At 42.5% G+C, this 17,506-nt stretch overlaps 1 protein-coding gene across 1 annotated transcript in view; it reads right to left on the bottom strand.

The window, feature by feature from the left end:
• LOC106542536 (ras GTPase-activating protein 4) overlaps window positions 1-17,506 on the bottom strand; it is a 99,484-nt gene that overhangs the window by 47,131 nt on the left and 34,847 nt on the right. The window contains exons 2-4 of the mRNA XM_087717226.1: window positions 10,741-10,797; window positions 7,698-7,811; window positions 6,032-6,093 (exon numbers count right to left, since the gene is read on the bottom strand). Of these exons, the coding sequence (XP_087573352.1) occupies window positions 6,032-6,093; window positions 7,698-7,811; window positions 10,741-10,797 (233 nt within the window). The remainder of the gene's footprint in view (window positions 1-6,031; window positions 6,094-7,697; window positions 7,812-10,740; window positions 10,798-17,506) is intronic.

The raw sequence follows: 17,506 nt of genomic DNA, 5'->3' as shown, positions 1-17,506 counted from the left end.
ACTAGTTCAGAGAACCGGCAAATACTACCTCTGGTTGGCCCCATTCTCCCGCTCCCGCCATTTCCTTTCCTATATTCCCCCTTTTTTTAGCTCAGCTGATTCGTGCGGCAGAGTGAATTGCCGCGCCTCAGCTGAGCTAAACAACAGCTCAGCTCACCAGAGCTGACACCGACGGCAGTCTTTGAGTGCTGTGTGCATGCGCGCAAAGCACTCTCCCATAGAACCGGTAGGAAAAGAATCCCACCGCTGCTATGGTCCAGAGAATGACAGATGATCAAGAACCGAGAAGTTATGGCAACCAAGAATATTTGTAGCTCTAAAGATTCTTGGTCAGCTTTGACTGAGAAGAGAAGCCACCGGAGCTTATGTTATGTAACATCTAAATCAGCACTGACATAGTGAAGACAGCAAAGCTATAGAAACCCTGGCCATTTAAAGATGTATGGACTTCAACTCCCAGAATTCCCCAGCCAGCCTTGCTTCCCTTGCTGGTTGCAGAATTTTGGGAGTTGAACTCTGCACATCTTAAAGTAGTCAAGGTTGGAAAACATTGCTCAAAGGGGTTAACCCAGATTGTGGCTGAGTTTTACTTTTAAGATGGCTTGGTGCCCCAGCCTCAACAGAGCCTTCTCAATCAGTACAACTCTTTTAAATTAGGTAGGACAGGAAGCAATGTGTGGAAACTAATCAAGGAGAGGAGCAACTTAGGGCTAAGGAGAAATTTCCTGACAGTTAGAACAATTAATCAGTGGGACAACTTGCCTCCAGAAGTTGTGAATGCTCCAACACTGGAAGTTTTTAAGAAGATGTAGGATAGCTATTTGTCTGTAGTGGTGTAGTATTTCCTGTCTAAGCAGGGGGTTGGACTGGAAGACCTCCAAGGTCCCTTCCAACTCTGTTATTCTGTTTTTACTTCTAAATTAAAATCTCAGCCATTGGAGACTTGGGAGGGGAAAACAGATACACAAGGAGGGTTGAAGACAAAGACACCCTGATTGAAGATAACCTAAATGTGTAATATAGGTACACTGTAGTCCTCAACATATGACCGCAATGGAGCCCCAAATTTATGTAGTTAAGTGAAAAATGAATTTGTCCCATTTTATGACTTTTCTTGACACATTTGTTAAGTGAATCACTGCAATTGTTACATGATTGTTCAGTCATAAGTGTGAAAAATGGTCACTATTTTCAGTGCTATTGTAACTTTGAATGGTCACTAAATGAACTGTTTGTAAGTTGAGGACTGCCTGTATTAAAAATGGATTTGATTTATTCTATGGAGTGACAATGACCACTGTTAGGTAAGCTCCTCGTTGGGAGAGCGAGTACGTTCAGAGAAGCATTGTTAATGTTGTGTTGGAGAACACACAAACCAGCATACAGAAACACTGCAGTTTAAATAGGCTTTTATTTTTGTGGAAATAGAGGTATCAGAGTCCATCAAACAGTCCAAGTCATACACGGATAAGATAGTCAGTCTTCAATGTCTTTCAATTAAGGGATAATCCAAATAACACAGTCCAGTATCATATAATCAGTCCGGTACACAAAGTTTGCTAATAGTTGCAAAACTCACAATAGCTCGCGGCTAAAAGATTCTTTTTTAACTTCCAGCAATCAGTGTTATTACCAGTGTTTAACCCTGAAGGCTTCTTTAAATATATAGTATGTTGCAACGGTGCATGGAGATATGCCATCTCAACATCTAAATGATTCACTACATATCCAGGCCTAGCTGCCCAAACTAATGATGCACGTAATGTTGTAGCCTTTAGATTAGATGCAAATACCTCATCATAGTCATTGGCTCTGACTGATCAAACCCTTGTGCTACCAATCAGGCTTTATGGGTAACAGTCCATTCTACAATTGTTTTAATCTTGTAGATCCATTTACATCCTATGGCATGTTTACCTGGGGGTAACCTTACATTTTCATATACCTCTAACTTTTGTAAGGGTTTCAGTTCCTTTTCCATTGCTGTTTTCCAAACTATCTGCTCCTCCTTAGGATACAGGGTTAATTCATGATAAGTAGCAGGAACTTTATCTACTTGACATGCTATAGTAGCTTGATATCTGTCAGGTGGTTATGTTACGTGGGTTGAATGTCTAGGCAACTCAGGGCTCACCAGCGGACTCTCCTGTTTCACCTGCTCCCGTTCTTCTAGTTCCTCCTGTACCTGCACTTCCTCTTTAATTGCTGGTTTTACTGTTTCATCACTAGAGACTACCTGGGTGTCGATAACTACATCATTGTTAAATTCCAATTTATTCCACCCCATGTGTTCAATAAACCTAGCACTGGCGCTACAGTATACCTTAGTCATGCCTTTTTCCCAAAATCTAAAAGATCTATGGTTGGCCTCGTAACCTATGAAAAATAATTGTCGAGCTCTATGTTGCCCTTTCAGTCTCACTTGTGAGGATATATGCACCCATGCTGGGGCTCCAAATGTATGTAGGTAACTCAGATCTGGTTTTCTGCCATGCCACCTAGTGAATGGCAATTCACCGGTTGTTGTATTCACCACATTATTTAAAACATGGTTACTACACATCATAGCTTCACCCCACAGTATTTCCGGCAAACTTGAATCAGCTAACATAGTTCGAGCCATGGATAGTAATGTTTGCCCCCTTGGTTCTACAAACGAGTTATGTTGTGGCCTATAAGGAGCAGAACGTTTGTGCTCGATTCCAGCTGTTCTTAACATTGTTTGGAATTTATAATTGGTAAACTCCATCCCATTATCAGTAACTAAAGTAATAACCTTGGCTTTCATCTTTCTCTCCGCAAACCTCAGCCAACTAAAGAAATGCTGAAACGTTTCTGTTTTGTTTTTCATTAAATAACAGAAACCGTATCGGGAATAATGATCCATGATACTCAAAACATAACAGGCACCTCCCAAACTCGGTTTCAAAGGTCCTATTAAATCAGCAAAAACAACCTCCAGAGGTTCCTTTGTTTTAAAACCATTCAATCTGTTTGCTGGAGTAACTTTACTCTTCTCCTGATTGCAAACATTGCAGTTTAAATATTTACTACATGGTTTTAGTTTTACTCCCTCTGCCAACTTAACAGTTTGTTGCAGCATCTTGAAATTAATATGCCCCATGCGTCTATGTAGTAAATGTATACATTCGTCATGTGGTTTCATATTATCATAAACTGAGCTAGCTATCTGGGCATCAGATATAACGTATAAACCATTTGTAAATTTGGCAGTAACCCTATTACCTTTTTCAATTATACAGTTATCTCCCCTAAAGGTTACTACATAGCCAATATTAACTAGAGCCCTTACTGATAATAAATTAAATTTCAGTTTAGGTAAATATAACATGGGTAAATGCTCATTTACAAATGAACAATATGCAGTACCTTCACCAGATGCTTTCACTTTCCATCCATTTGCCAAAGATACATGTTGCTCGCTCGCGAACATTTTTACAAAACATTTTCTATTTCTAGTAATGCACTGTGATGCTCCACTATCAACAATCCACAAATCATGGCTTACTCGTGCATTGCTAGACATAGCCAAAGTAGACATAGCTAAGTTGACATTAGCATTCTTTCTAGTTCTTCCGGCATTCTGTTGTTTTGCCCTTTTACAGAACCTAGCTATATGTCCCTTAGCCCCACAAGAATAACATTTTCGAACAGTATAGGCAGTAGAAGGTGACTCTTCATATTGTGGTGGTTTCTCTCTCAGTTGCTCTCTTTCCATCCTTTTTCTTGACTCTTCCAACAGTCGTGCAGCAATGTCAGTCAATGTTAGTTCATTTCGGGTTAGGACTTCAAGAGAAGATACAAAAACATCATAACTCTCATCCAGTGAGGAGAGTATGATATAAACTTGATATAGCTCAGAGAAAATTAGTTCTTTTTCATGTAGCTCCTGGAAAACCCCTTTTATAAAGTTTAAATGAGCCAACATATCTCCACCTTTCAGAAGACGTGCCCTAAACAGTTTGCGTGTGAGAGATATGTGTGCACTTACAGTGTCACATACATAAATCCTCTTCAAATTCTCCCAACATCTTGCAGCAGAATTTTCTCCACGAATATGTATTAATTGTTGGTCATTCAGTGTTAGACCAATTATACACAACGCCTGTTCGTTGCATCGCTGAAAATCTGCTATCTTCTTGGCATCATCATCATTGTTATCTGGATTCCAAGCAGTTACATCTGGTGGATTCTGTACAGCATCCCATAAACCTTCCTTACGCAGGAGTAGACTGCATTTCATAGACCAGGAAACATAGTTTGTTCCATCCAACTGGGTTATCATAGATAGGCTTGTTGATGGGTCGCTCGCCATCTTCTAGTAGTAATAATCACTAAGATAAACAGCTGTCTGTATACAGTATTGCGTATCAACACCAACTCTCCTTTAGCTATGTCTGGTACACTCTGGGCCCATAACCAGTGTTAGGTAAGCTCCCCGTTGGGACAGCGAGTACGTTCAGAGAAGCGTTGTTAGAGTTGTGTTGGAGAACACACAAACCAGCATACAGAGACACTGCAGTTTAAATAGGCTTTTACTTTCGTGGAAATAGAGGTATCAGAGTCCATCAAACAGTCCAAGTCATACACGGATAAGACAGTCAGTCTTCAATGTCTTTCAATTAAGGGATAATCCAAATAATATAGTCCAGTATCATATAATCAGTTCGGTACACAAAGTTTGCTAACAGTTGCAAAACTTACAATAGCTCACGGCACTCAGATCAGATCAGCCCAGCATCTAATGAACAGAGAGCTAAAAGTCATTCTGGCTCCCTCTTATGGCCAATTGAGGAAAACAGCACCCAATCACATTTTACAGTATGATTTAAAGAAGCAGGTATAACATTGCTATATGATTTATATATTGCCAACCCAACCGTTAGAATTATATTCCTAACAACTACTCCTCTGATTTCTTTCCCTTTGTTCTAGGGGAGCCCTGAGATCCATATCTAAACCTTTGGGGGAATCACTTGTTCTCCAATCCCAGTTTATAGTTTTTTCTCCAGAATTACAGCCAAAGCTCGTGCACATTCCTTAAGTGCAATCAGAAGAATTGGAAGAACACAACGCAAGGCCAAACAACATAAGGAAAGTCTAAATAATTAGCAGGCAAGGACACCACAACACGACAGAGTAAATAAGCAGGAGAAGTTTACACCACAACAAAATTAAAATAGGATTTTGTATTCAGTGCATTGTGAGAACCCAACCATTTGCTTAGCGCAAAGGGTAAACTAGAAGATCCAATGAAGGTATAATATGGAGCACCAGATGTTCTGTGACATCTACATTTTGTTTGATTCACATGGGTTTAACAAGTTACTGTGAACTCATCCAATAAATCTGGGTGTTGTTAAAAGCTAACAATCTCCCCCCCCCCCCTCTTCTGAGCTACAACCTCTCCAACCAGCTTTAACCATGACACTCCCAGATGAGGTGAGATGCGGTGAGTGCCTCCAAGCATCTCAGCCTGCCTCTTTACCTGGGCAAATGAATTAGATTTGGAGCTTGCAGGCAAAACGGTAAAGGCAAATGTTTCCCCTGTCAAGTCATGTCCGACTCTAGGGGGCAATGCGCATCTCCGTTTCTCAACCAAGGGAGCCATCATTATCTGAAGACGCTTCCATGGTCATGTGGCCATTATGACTATATGCCAAGGCGCACGGAACGCTGTTACCTTCCCATCAAAGTGGTACCTATTTATCTACTCGCATTTGCTTGCTTTCGAACTGCTTGGAGCTGGAGCAAGTAATGGGAGCTCACCCTGTTGTGAGCCACTCAGGTCTTGAAACTGGGCCGTCAGCTTTTCTTTAACCATTGAGCCATTGCGCCCCCTTTGCAAGCGGAAGTATTGATCATTCTATTTTTAGAAATGAGCTACCCGGGAAATAGTTCTAAACAGTAGGTTCAAAAGGGAGAAGAAATGATCCCATTCATTTCTGCATCCATTCCATTTACTCATTCAAATAAAGAGGTGTCTTTCTCAGCCAAGAGAGAATCTCACCTTTTGGATGCTCGGCCAACAAACTTTGGGGGATGCACACCTTCCCAATGACGTCATCCCGGCTGATATAAGGAAGACAAACAAGACAAGACAAGGTAAATGGAATGTCACCACCAACCAAAGAGGCCAACCCAGAGCACTTCAGCATTATACAGCTGGGGAGCCTAGAGCTGAAAATATATTGGTAATATTTTATATGGAAACAGGACCCACAACAGGGTTACAATGGCCTGTACAATAATCTTTCAAAATGGTACAGTACTCTGATTCTGCTTTCACCGTTTAATCATTTGTGCCTCTGCCAATATATTTGCTTTCTTCTTCTCACATAACCCTAAAGTGCTGGAGATGCTGAAGAATCTGTATTATATTACTTTAAAACATTTCTTCTCCATCCAGTCACCCATCCCCAAACCAACAAAATCTAATCTAAAATTTAGTCTCAAAATCTAATGCCACCTAGTGGGTAAACATTGTATAATGCAATTATCCACCCACTTTGATTGGCATTGTATTGTATACAGTTTTCTCCTCTTTAGAAAAAAAAATGAGGAGAATGCTACCCTCTAAAAGTCTGATTAGGATGGACAGTGATCCCTGGTCACAAAACACCTACTCCTGAAAGGGAGGAAGGCAGCAAGGGTTAGAATGAAGAATTCTGAAAAAGAGCACCTCACACTACAACTGTTCCCTTCAAATATCTTGAAAAGCTAATAAGGATGGAACCTCTTGAGTACCTGGATAAGGGAACCTGCAAGAAATCAGGAGGAGGAGGAAGAGGAGGAGGAGGAGAAAAGAGAAGGAGAAAGAAGAAAAAGGGGGAGAAAGGAGAAAGGAAAAGGAGAAAGAAGAAGGGGAAGAAGAAAGGAGGAGAAAGGAGAAGGGAAAGGAGAAAGAAGAAATAAAAAGAAGGAGAAGGAGAAAGGAGAAGGCAAAGGAGAAAGAAGAAGGCAAAGGAGAAAGTAGGAGAAAGGAGAAGGAGAAAGAAGGAGAAAGGAGAAGGAGAAAGAAGAAGGGGAAGGAGAGAGGAGAAAGAAAAAGAAGGGGAAGGAGAAAGAAGGAGCAGGAGAAAAAAGGAGAAAGGAGAAGGAGAACAAAGAAGGGGAAGGAGAAAGGAGAAAAAAGAAGAAGGGGAAGGTGAAAGGAGAAGGAGCAGGAGAAAGAATGAGAAAGGGGAAGGAGCAAGAAGAAGGGGAAGGAGAAAGGAGAAAAAAGAAGGAGAAGGAGAAAGGAGAAGGAGCAGGAGAAAGGAGAAAGAGAAAGGAGAAGGAGCAGGAGAAAGAAGGAGAAGGAGAAGGAGAAACAAGGAGGAGAAGGGGAAAGAAGAAGAAAGAAGAAGGGAAAGGAGCAGGAGAAAGGCAAAGGAGCAGGAGAATGAAGGAGAAAGGAGAAGCAGAAAGAGAAGGAGAAGCAGGAGGAGGAGGAGAAGGGAGAAGGAGAAGGGAGAACTCAAATGACTTTGTACTACATGAATGGTCTCCATGACGTCACCAGGAGCCAAGCTCCAATGTGAAAGATACTTTTCTTACTCTCTTATAAAATACACAGTGCAGCAGATGGGCTCAGCAGGGAGACGTCGTCCCACTGCTGCTTCACCATGTGAGCCATTCTCACTAAAGGCAGGGGACAAGAGGAAGGGATCGTTCTAAAGGGAAGAACACTATACCTCAATGCATCTTCATCCATCACGTAGAAGGATACACAACGGAAACTGGGAGACAAGTGCACTTCATATTCTTCACCCCAAAAGGGAAAGAGAGTTTTCCACACTGTGGCTGTCCTGAGGGAAGAAGGAAGTCAATCAAAGGTCCATTTTTTTTGCCCAATTGTAACAAAGAGGGTTTTTAAAAAATTCCAACAAGAATACATTTTTTACAACAATGCACTTTTGATAATAATTTAAGCAAAGCCCCAGGAATATATTTAACACCTGAGTAGTCGAGTTATTACAGAAGAAGCTGTATTTTATGTTATTAATTTATTTTGAACCGGCAAACCCTATAGCCATGATGGCAAACCTGTGGCACGCATGCCAGAGGTGGCATGAAGAGCCCTCTCTGTGGGCATGCACGCCATTGCTACCTGCTCTGGCCAGCTGCTCTTCATGGCCTAAAAACAGCCCCCCAAATGGCCATTTTGCAGGCTGTTTTGGGGGCTTTTGGGGGGGGGGCTGTTTTGGGGGCCATTTTCAGATCATTTTTCGAGCTTGCAAAGGCAGCCAAAAACAGTTTGAAAAACAGCCTGAAAACGGGCGAAAAAACGGCCTGAAAACAGCCAAAAAACAAGCATGTGCACACCAGGCAGCTGGGCTCCACGTTTCTGGCACTCCAGCGCACGCACATACAAACATGTTCCAGTTTGGGCACTTGGTGCCGAAAAGGTTCGCCATGACTGTTGGTGTTACCCAGAGTCGATGAACCTGAAATAGTCGGATTACTTTCCAAATTCAGGGCAGGAGAGAGAAAGGTTAGGAAGGTGACAGAACAGCCCACCTCAAATGATTAAGCAGATAGAGAAGGAAGAGTTGGATTTGTTCCCTCAAGTTAATTCGTAGTACTAGGATACATCGTTTTGCCATTCAGATATCAGTGGCAGAATTAATAGAGCTATGTAGGATTGGCTCACCTCAGTTTGACTTAAAAAAAAAACAACTGATCCACCATCTGTCTAAACAACTGTGGTCACAGACCAACGTCTTCGAAGAAGTGATAGCTACTACAATTTCAAACTTCCGTCTAAATAAAGTTTCACCAGGCTGGTGAAACAACAGGTGCTTCCTAAGGCTGGGTTTTTGATTCACTTCCACAGAGCACGCACAAGGCAAATATTGCATGATTCATCCTTATTGGGAATCATCAGATGTTGGCAGCCAGATGTTCATCTATGACTAATTACACTTGAGAATTCCCAGTAAGGATGAAAACTGGAAGTGGGCAGGTAACGCAGGCCCTTCTAAGTGAGCTACGTGACAGAAAAACATAACACAAAGTACACACTGTGTGAAAATAGAGAAATGTCCCACCCCTCCAGGATATGGATTGGGTGGAAGTCACATAACACCTTGTACATGTGGGCATGGCATGCGGATAATCCTCAACTTGTGCCCATTCATTTAACGACCATCCAAAGTTACAATGGTGATGAAAAACATGGTTTGAATGGTAGTTGCCCTTAAGATTGTCACAGGATTCCTGTGGTCACGTGATCAAAATTTGGTGCTGGGCACCCAGCATGTATTTTATGACAATTGGATCACATGATTGCCATTTGTAACTTTCCCAGGATTTTCTGACAAGGAAAATCAATGGGGAGACCCGGATTTGCTTAATGACCATATGTTTCGCTTAATGATGGCAGCAAAAAGATCATAAAATCAAGTGTGACTCACTTGACAACCACACTGTTTAGCAATGAATTTCCAGTCCCAAGTGGGGTCATAAGTTGAGGACTAGCTGTAATATAACATCTGTATCCCTGCTCTGAGAGCTTAAGGCAGCAATGGAGAACTCTTTTTGGCTCACGTGCCATAAGCGGGGGGAGCGCGGGGGGGTCGTGTGGGCATGCCGCACCCATAATGCAATACATGACCCCTCCAGCGTGCATGTGAGCATAAAGGCGTGACCCCCCCATTTTTGCATGCTTTTTTTGCCCTCCCCAGCTCCAGAGGCTTTATAGGAGCCTGGGGAGGGCAAAAAAAGCCTCCCCCATCCCCCGGAGGCCCCCTGGAGGCTTCAGGAGCTTCCCTGGGCAAACTGGAAGTTCGAGAACGGATTTCTGGTTTGATTGTAGGGCCAGTTTAAGCCCCCAGGAGCCTTCATGGGCCTTCCGGAGGCTTCCCTGAAGGCTCCGGAGGACAAAAAGTGACCCTACGAGCAAACCAGAAGTCACTTCCGATTTGCTCAAAGGGCCATTTTTAGTCCTCGGGAGTCTTCAGGGACCTTCAAGAGGCCTCTCTGAAGGCTCCGGAGTACTAAAAACAGCCCTACGAGCAAACCGGAAGTGACTATAAAGCCTCTGGAGCCTGGGGAGGGCAAAAAATGGCTTTTAAAAAAGGCTGAACTCAGCTGGCCAGTGCACGCATACGCGCTGGCCAGCTGACAGGGCAACGCCTTGCGTGCCCTGACAAACGGCTCCTCATGCCACCTGTGGCACTGGTGCCATAGGCTCGCCATCCCAGGCTTAAGGGAAACTAAACTTTATATGCCACTACTTCATAACCCAGCGTTGCCCAGGTGTTTATTTATAGAGGGAAAATATCCGGACCAAAGGTAATTTCTAATATTGCCTTTTCCTCCTTACCAGAGTGAGCCCACTTGTGGAGTACTGTGAAGCCATTACCATGGCAAGTCCACTGTGCTGTACAGTAGAAGCCATTTTACGGAAGTACAGTAGAAGCCATTTTAAGGCAGAACAGGCTGTATCTTCACAGAACGCACATCCCAAGGGGTATTAGGGGTGTCCTACCCTCACAGCATTTGTTTCCAGAGAGTAAGTCATCTGTGTACCAAGTTTGTCTGAAATTGCTCAAGGCGTTCCAGAGTTATGCTGGAACACACACACACACAGACAACCGTATGTCTGTCTGTCTGTCTGTCTGTATGTATGTATGTATGTATGCATGCATGCATGCATGCATGTATTCTGGTAAGTTCTGATTGTGGTCTTTTTGTTCTATGAGGGAAGGAAGAAAAAAAGCATTCTTGACTTACCTAATTATTGTTTCATTGTCAATTTTCACAATACAGTAGGGGTCACTGCTACCTGTTCTGAAAAGGAAAAAAAGAACAATTCATACAGTATAAGGATATGTATGACAGTAGGCCAAAAAAGCTAATACAATCCTTGGTTGTATAAACAGAGGGATAAAATCAAAATCACATGAAGCCTTAGTAAGACCACACTTGGAATACTGCATCCAGTTTTTGTCACCACATTACAAAAAAGATGTTGCGACTTTGGAAAGAGTACAGAGAAGAGCAACTAAGATGATTAAAGGGGTGGACACTAAAACATATGAAGATTGGTTGCAGGTTTTCGGTCCGGCTAGTTTAGAGAAAAGAAGGACTAGGGGAGACATGATAGCAGTGTTCCAGTATTTGAGAAACTGCCACAAAGAGGAGGGGGTCAATTTATTTTCCAAAGCACAGGACAAGAAACAAGGGATGAAAACTAAACAAGGAGAGAAGCAATCTGGAATTGAGGAGAAACTTCCTAACAGTGAGGACAACTAACCAGTGGAACAGTTTGCCTCTAGAAGTTGTGGGTGCTCCATCACTGTGGTTTTCAGCAAGAGACTGGACAGCCCCTTGTCTGAAATTGAACAGGATCTCCTGCATGAGCAGGGGGCTGGACTAGAAGACCTCCAAGATCCCTTCCAACTCTATTCGGATTCTGATTCTTCCCCTCCCATGTATATATAACTAAATGAATGTAAGAAATTATCCACTCATTTATTAGTGAAATCAGAAGGGCAACTTGCCAGAAAGAGCCCCCATCATTTTCCTTTCCATTTTGTCATAAGCTAATTAATGCTTAAAGATGTTTCCTCTAACTCGTTTATCCAACTTTTAAGTGCCAAGGAATCCTCCCTCAACCAACCTGTCTAAGCTTTGTAAAGTTGTAAAATGAAGAAAGTTGAGTTTATGTGACAAGCACATACCATCGTTTTCATTGGCAATCTGATCCTGTTTTTAAGACTTTGCAAGCTCTGGGGATCTCTCTCTATGTACTGAAAACGAAGGGCAGATTTGCACCGATTTCTTCTAATTCACAACAACAAAAGCAGAAAACCAAATTTAAAACCCTGACTCTGCCATGTACATGTCACGATCCTATTGCACTTATTAGGACTCCAACCACATGTTGGAAGAAAGGTTCCTGCTAACTGCTGGTTAAGGACATGAATCCACATGCCATTTTCATTTTCTACTTTTGGTCCACATAGAAGGAAAACTGGGCCCATCTCTATCAAAAAGAGTGTGTTCTGGCTTCCATTCACACAAGCTGGTGGCAGACTCAGTGAGGAGGTTGGGGAGGAACATGGGCCAGTCCTGGAGTCTGGGGAAGGCTCTGGTGAGGGCTCTGCGTCAGAGGCAGAGATGGGGCCAGCTGCCTTTGGAGTCAGAGATCAAACAGCTGGAGCCTGTTCCCAGTGTGCACATGCGCAGATCTGCCAGGAGACGAGAACAGCTAAGGAACAAGGGCCGACTTGGGAGTAAAACCACAGGTGGACAATGAATGGCCCCTCCCATAGGGAATAAAGAGGCACAAAAGGGGAGGGGAGTTTGCAGGAGACAATTAGTTCAATTCATTAGGGTGAAGATCTGTTCCTAACTTCTTGCCAAATATTGTCTGCTAGAGAGTGACATTTGGAAGATATCAGCCTGGCAACTCTCCAAGCCTGATAAAGGTCTGTAGTTGTGAAATCTCATGAAAGACCGTTGGCTGGGACTTTGCTGGAGATGAATTCCTTTTAACCTAAATAAAAGAGGTTTTATTGGGATGAGGAGTCTGCTTCATGCTCTTGGGAAGCCTAGGTCAGAACACAGTGGTACTTGGTCTTGCTCTGGTCTTCCTTTCATTGTAGGTAATGCCTCCATTCAACTGGCTGGTGTATAGCTGGGGTTCTTGCACACTTACTATCATCTGCTTGCTGTTTTACAGAGGGAGGAGGGGAGGAAGGGGAGGGGTATCACATTGGGGGTGCTTGATAGATTAACAGGCCCAACCCCCCTCATTCTCATTATACTCCCATCTTTTTTACCTAGGTTAGTTTTTTTAAAATAGTAGACTTGGACTTAGAATAACTTGATTGTCACTTTGAAAGTACACTGATTGGCATGCATTAAAATGAAATTTTGTTGCATACAGCTCTCAAAGAGTCTCCACCTCTAACATGCACTATATAAACATGACAAAACAAACCAACCAACAAATAAATAAATACAAAATTATTGCACATGTATTATATGACCCGGAGAAACAACACAGTTTAGTTCGAACGTATACATGTACATGGCAAAAATAAATAAATCTTGCGAGTTTACCAGACGGAGGACATGGGGATCAAAGCGGTTACACAATCTGGTAGTCTTGCTAGAAATACATACCTCTTCCCAGAGGGGAGCAACAGAAACAGACCGTAGAGTAGGTGTGTGGGGTCCCTAACCATGCTTTGAGCTCTAAGCACATAGCTCTTATAAGCAGTATCCTGAATGACAGGAAACAAACTTCCTATAAGCTTCTCAGCTGTCCTCACCACTCTCTGTATGGATTTTCTATCGCAGGCACTGCTGCCACCAAATCAAAAGTGATGCAGTTCAGTAAAACCACAGGGAGTTCTCAACTTACAACAGTTTATTTAATAATCGGCACTAAAAAAAGGGACTTATGAACATTTTTTCACACTTACGACTTTTGTAGCATCCCTATGATTACGTGATTAAAATTTGGATGCTTGGCCACTGGTTCCTACTTTACGGCCATTGCTGTGTCCCATGTGATCACTTTTTGCAACCTTTTGACAAGCAAAAATGAGTGGGGAAACCAGATTCACTTAACAACCAGGTTACTAACTTATCAACTGCAGTGATTCACTTAACAACTGTGGCAAGAAAGGTCGTAAAATGGAGCAAAACTCACTTAACAAATGTCTCACTTGACAATGGGAACTTTGGGCTCAATTGTGGTCATTAAATTGAGGATTGCCTGTATTGTATTTATCTTATTAGGTCTCAAAGTTACTGTGTAGTAAGATGGGTGGCTAATAAATTTTATACATAAATAAATAACTAAACATCCATACACATGAACGAGGCGGTGCCATTCTGCCTACCCTATCATCATTTTCTCCACAGGACATAATAGAACCCATCTAGCAACAGAACTCACTGCATGGCACCTGGGAAGATTACATCACCCAGCAAGGCTCAACCAAGCCTGGGACTCAAAACACAACCTACAAAGTTACACCTGCATGGCCCCATGGGAGTCTGACAACCGATCAGAATACAAACTCCAATTCAAAAGCCCAGAGAGGACATAAAACGCAGGCACTCACAGCATCTCCTCCCTTTTTTCTTTGCCCAAGATCTTCAAGCCATGTGATCCTGTTCATCAATAAACCTTATTTCCAAGCAACTCCCACGAATCCAGTGTCTTTTTCCCACTTGGAACTGAACCCAGAAGGATATTTCTTCCAACAAGACAAGGAAAACTGGAAAGCCAAGTGGGGAGACAACAATAAGGAAAAGTCTCAATTGCTTTCTTCTGCTCAGAAGGAACAAGGAAAGACAAACCGAGCCGAGATGGCGCAGTGGTTAAATGCAGCACTGCAGGCTACTTCAGCTGACTGCAGTTCTGCAGTTCGGCTGTTCAAATCTCACCGGCTCAGGGTTGACTCAGCCTTCCATCCTTCCGAGGTGGGTAAAATGAGGACCCGGATTGTTGTTGGGGGCAATATGCTGACTCTGTAAACCGCTTAGAGAGGGCTGAAAGCCCTATGAAGCGGTATATAAGTCTAACTGCTATTGCTATTGCTAAACAAAGTTCTCTCTTGATTCTGGAAAAGCAGAGGAGTCAAGGCAAGAAAATTATTCCCCCTTGGCTGTTTGATGGACTGGAAAATAATGCCATAAACCCAGAACCAGAGTCTACAAGAAGAGAGACACAGCTCAGTGATTTCCTGATTCAGTCGATAAAAATGGACTGGAATGCACTCCGAGGACTCATAACTGGATTTTTTTCATTAACACATTTGACAACAAAAGTGGGCAGCATTTTGCTTTGTGGGCTGGACTTGTGAAGGGAGGGAGTGAAGAGTAAAACAAAAAAACCCCATTCATTGGATTTAAAATTAATTAAAAATAGACCAATTAGATAATACGGTTCTTTTCCATCATTGAATGATTTTTCTCCTTTAGCCAACCTGAACCTTCGTGGCTGCCAGAGGGACTGGAATCTCACTGGTGTAGTCTGGTTCTTCCTTTTTTGTTGGTGGTTGATTCTGAGAATGTTGGCCTCATAGGAGACCAATTGTGGTTTACCAGAAAGTTGATATTCTCATTTTATTGAAACCAAAAGATTACAGGGCTCATGTGAATATTCCTGAGTGGTCCGTCACTGGTCAGCTTTTGTTAATCCAGACCCAACTGCTATTTTTTCATCAAGAAAATGCAGCAACTGCTTGATTGATTCCTTGACTCTATGGAGATTCCATTCTGCACTCTGAGGACTCATAACTGGATTTTTTTTCATTAACATATGTGACAACAAAAGTAGGCAACATTTTGTTTCTTTTGTGGGCTGGACTTATGAAGGGAGGGAGTTAAGAGTACAACAAAAACCCCATTCATTGGATTTAAAGTTAATTAAAAATAAACCAATTACATAATATGGTTCTTTTCCATCATTGATTCATTTTCTCCTTCAGCCATCCTAAACAAGGTTGTATTATTGGTGCAAAGAGAGCTTTTGATAGCACTTAGACTTACAATCTGCTACACAGTGATTTGCAGCTCTCTCTAAGTGGTTTACAGAGTCAGCCTATTGCCCCCAACAAATTGGGTCCTCATTTTACTCACCTCGGAAGGATGGAAGGCTGAGTCAACCTTGATGATTCAGAGAGGCCCAGAAACTCAAAATACAGGAATAAAATTTAGAATTAATTTGTTTGGCTACCTTGAGCAAAGTTATCAGCTCATCTGAACATTCCAAATACCGAACCATTGTTTGGATAAGGCACCCCCCCCCCATATGCTAATCTAGGGGCAAGAGTTCTCATTGTTCCTGGAAAAAAACAACAACAGGATGGCATTTGACAGAGCCAAAGGAACTACCAATCAAGGAACTACCAATCCAGACAAACAAGCTAACGGTAAATAATAGTCTAATCAAGGAACCACCAAGAACACTCCCACCAACACTGTCAGAGCAAACCACTAATATATAAAAATAAAGAGCAAACCTTCTCCATTATAGCACTGATGATATTACCTAGTTTGGTAATGAAATGCCTGCAAGTGTAGGAAGTTAAAGCCCACCCCTCTGCTAGAAAACTGAAATATCCTGGGAAATATTATAAAAGCAGAATATTATATTTCCTTGGCTGTGAAAAGGGAGAAACATGTTTTTAAAGACAAAGTAACTCCCTGCTGCAGCTTCCTGCCCCCCCCTTTGTCAACGAGCCATTAAAACCCGAGCTAGTCTACTCTACATAACAAAGGTAGGATTCACCTTCCACTGAAACTCACCATAAGGCACCTGGGAAAATTACATCAGCCAGCAAGACAACCAAAGTTGGATTCAAATCACAATCTACAGAGTTGCCCCTGCATAGCCCTATGGGAGTCTGACAACCAATCAGAATACAAGATCAAGATCAACGGCCAGAGAAGGCATAAAACCAGGAACTTTCAGCATCTCGCGCTCTTTTCTTCTTCGCCCAACACCTTGAAGCATGTGACCCCCCTGTTCTGTTCAGGAGCTCAAACCATGTGGTCCTGTCCACCATTAAACCATCCTTCCAAGCAGCCTCCATGTTTCCAGTGTCTTTTTGCCCACTTGGAACTGAACCCAGAAGGACATTTCTTCCAATACAAGAAAACCACTAAACTCAGAGAGTACCAAGGACCTCACAGGTACAGGGCAGTGCTGAGCTTCAGGGTTTAGTAACCATGGATTTCCTGACATTTTGTTGGCAATTGTGACAGTTGGCATTTTCAGAGTCAAGATAATCCGCTGCGCAGATCACAGGCAACTAGGAAGGGACTAACTGTGTTCCTGTCTTCATAGCCAAGTGACATATATGGAGTTTGGGACAGAGATACACCTGAGTCTCTGACTTTGCACCACGTTTTGTGGCAAGGATGAAGTTTTCCTTGGAATAAAAGTGACCCACATATACAGCAAAGTCAGGTCAGATATTAAGAAACTGAAGGTGCTTGCAGGGAAGACAGGAAGAAAAAAGAATATAATGCTATTTCAGATCAATTATAATTAGAACCCTGGGGCCTAACTTATTTCCTAGCTTACTACCTGCAATGCAAAAAGCCAGAATTGTTCTAACAAATGAATTCTCGCCTCTGCTTATTAAGTGAAGTCAGTTCCATTCCTTGCCTGTGGCAGCCTATTTATCCCTTCTCTTAAATTGCTCCGACCTGAGAAATTACCAAGTGAGTCGCTCTTCCTTTAGCCTAGTTGCAAGGGGAGCTATTTCAGCTAATGCTTGTTCTCCCCCTGCCCCCCCACCCAATACCAAGCTCCTTTCTATCCATCCGTCCACCCACTGCCCACCACTGGAAGAACAAAAAGCTGATTATACAAAGGGTAATCACTCATCTCCGTAGCCGGAGAACAATAAAGCAGATGGAAAAAAACCACAGCCAAACAGGAAGATTTCAATTAACATTAAGGAGGATTTGGGCTGAATGGAACTTATAAACAATCACAGAAGAATGAGGGTCACCAGAAGGGTAA

This window comes from Thamnophis sirtalis, unplaced genomic scaffold, assembly GCF_051295495.1.
Source record: "Thamnophis sirtalis isolate CommonGarterSnake01/CBP01778 unplaced genomic scaffold, rThaSir2_p1.2 scaffold_6, whole genome shotgun sequence".
NCBI classification, from domain to species: domain Eukaryota; kingdom Metazoa; phylum Chordata; class Lepidosauria; order Squamata; family Natricidae; genus Thamnophis; species Thamnophis sirtalis.
The sequence above is the reverse complement of the archived record's forward strand: the minus strand, read 5'-3'. Positions and strand labels throughout refer to the sequence as shown.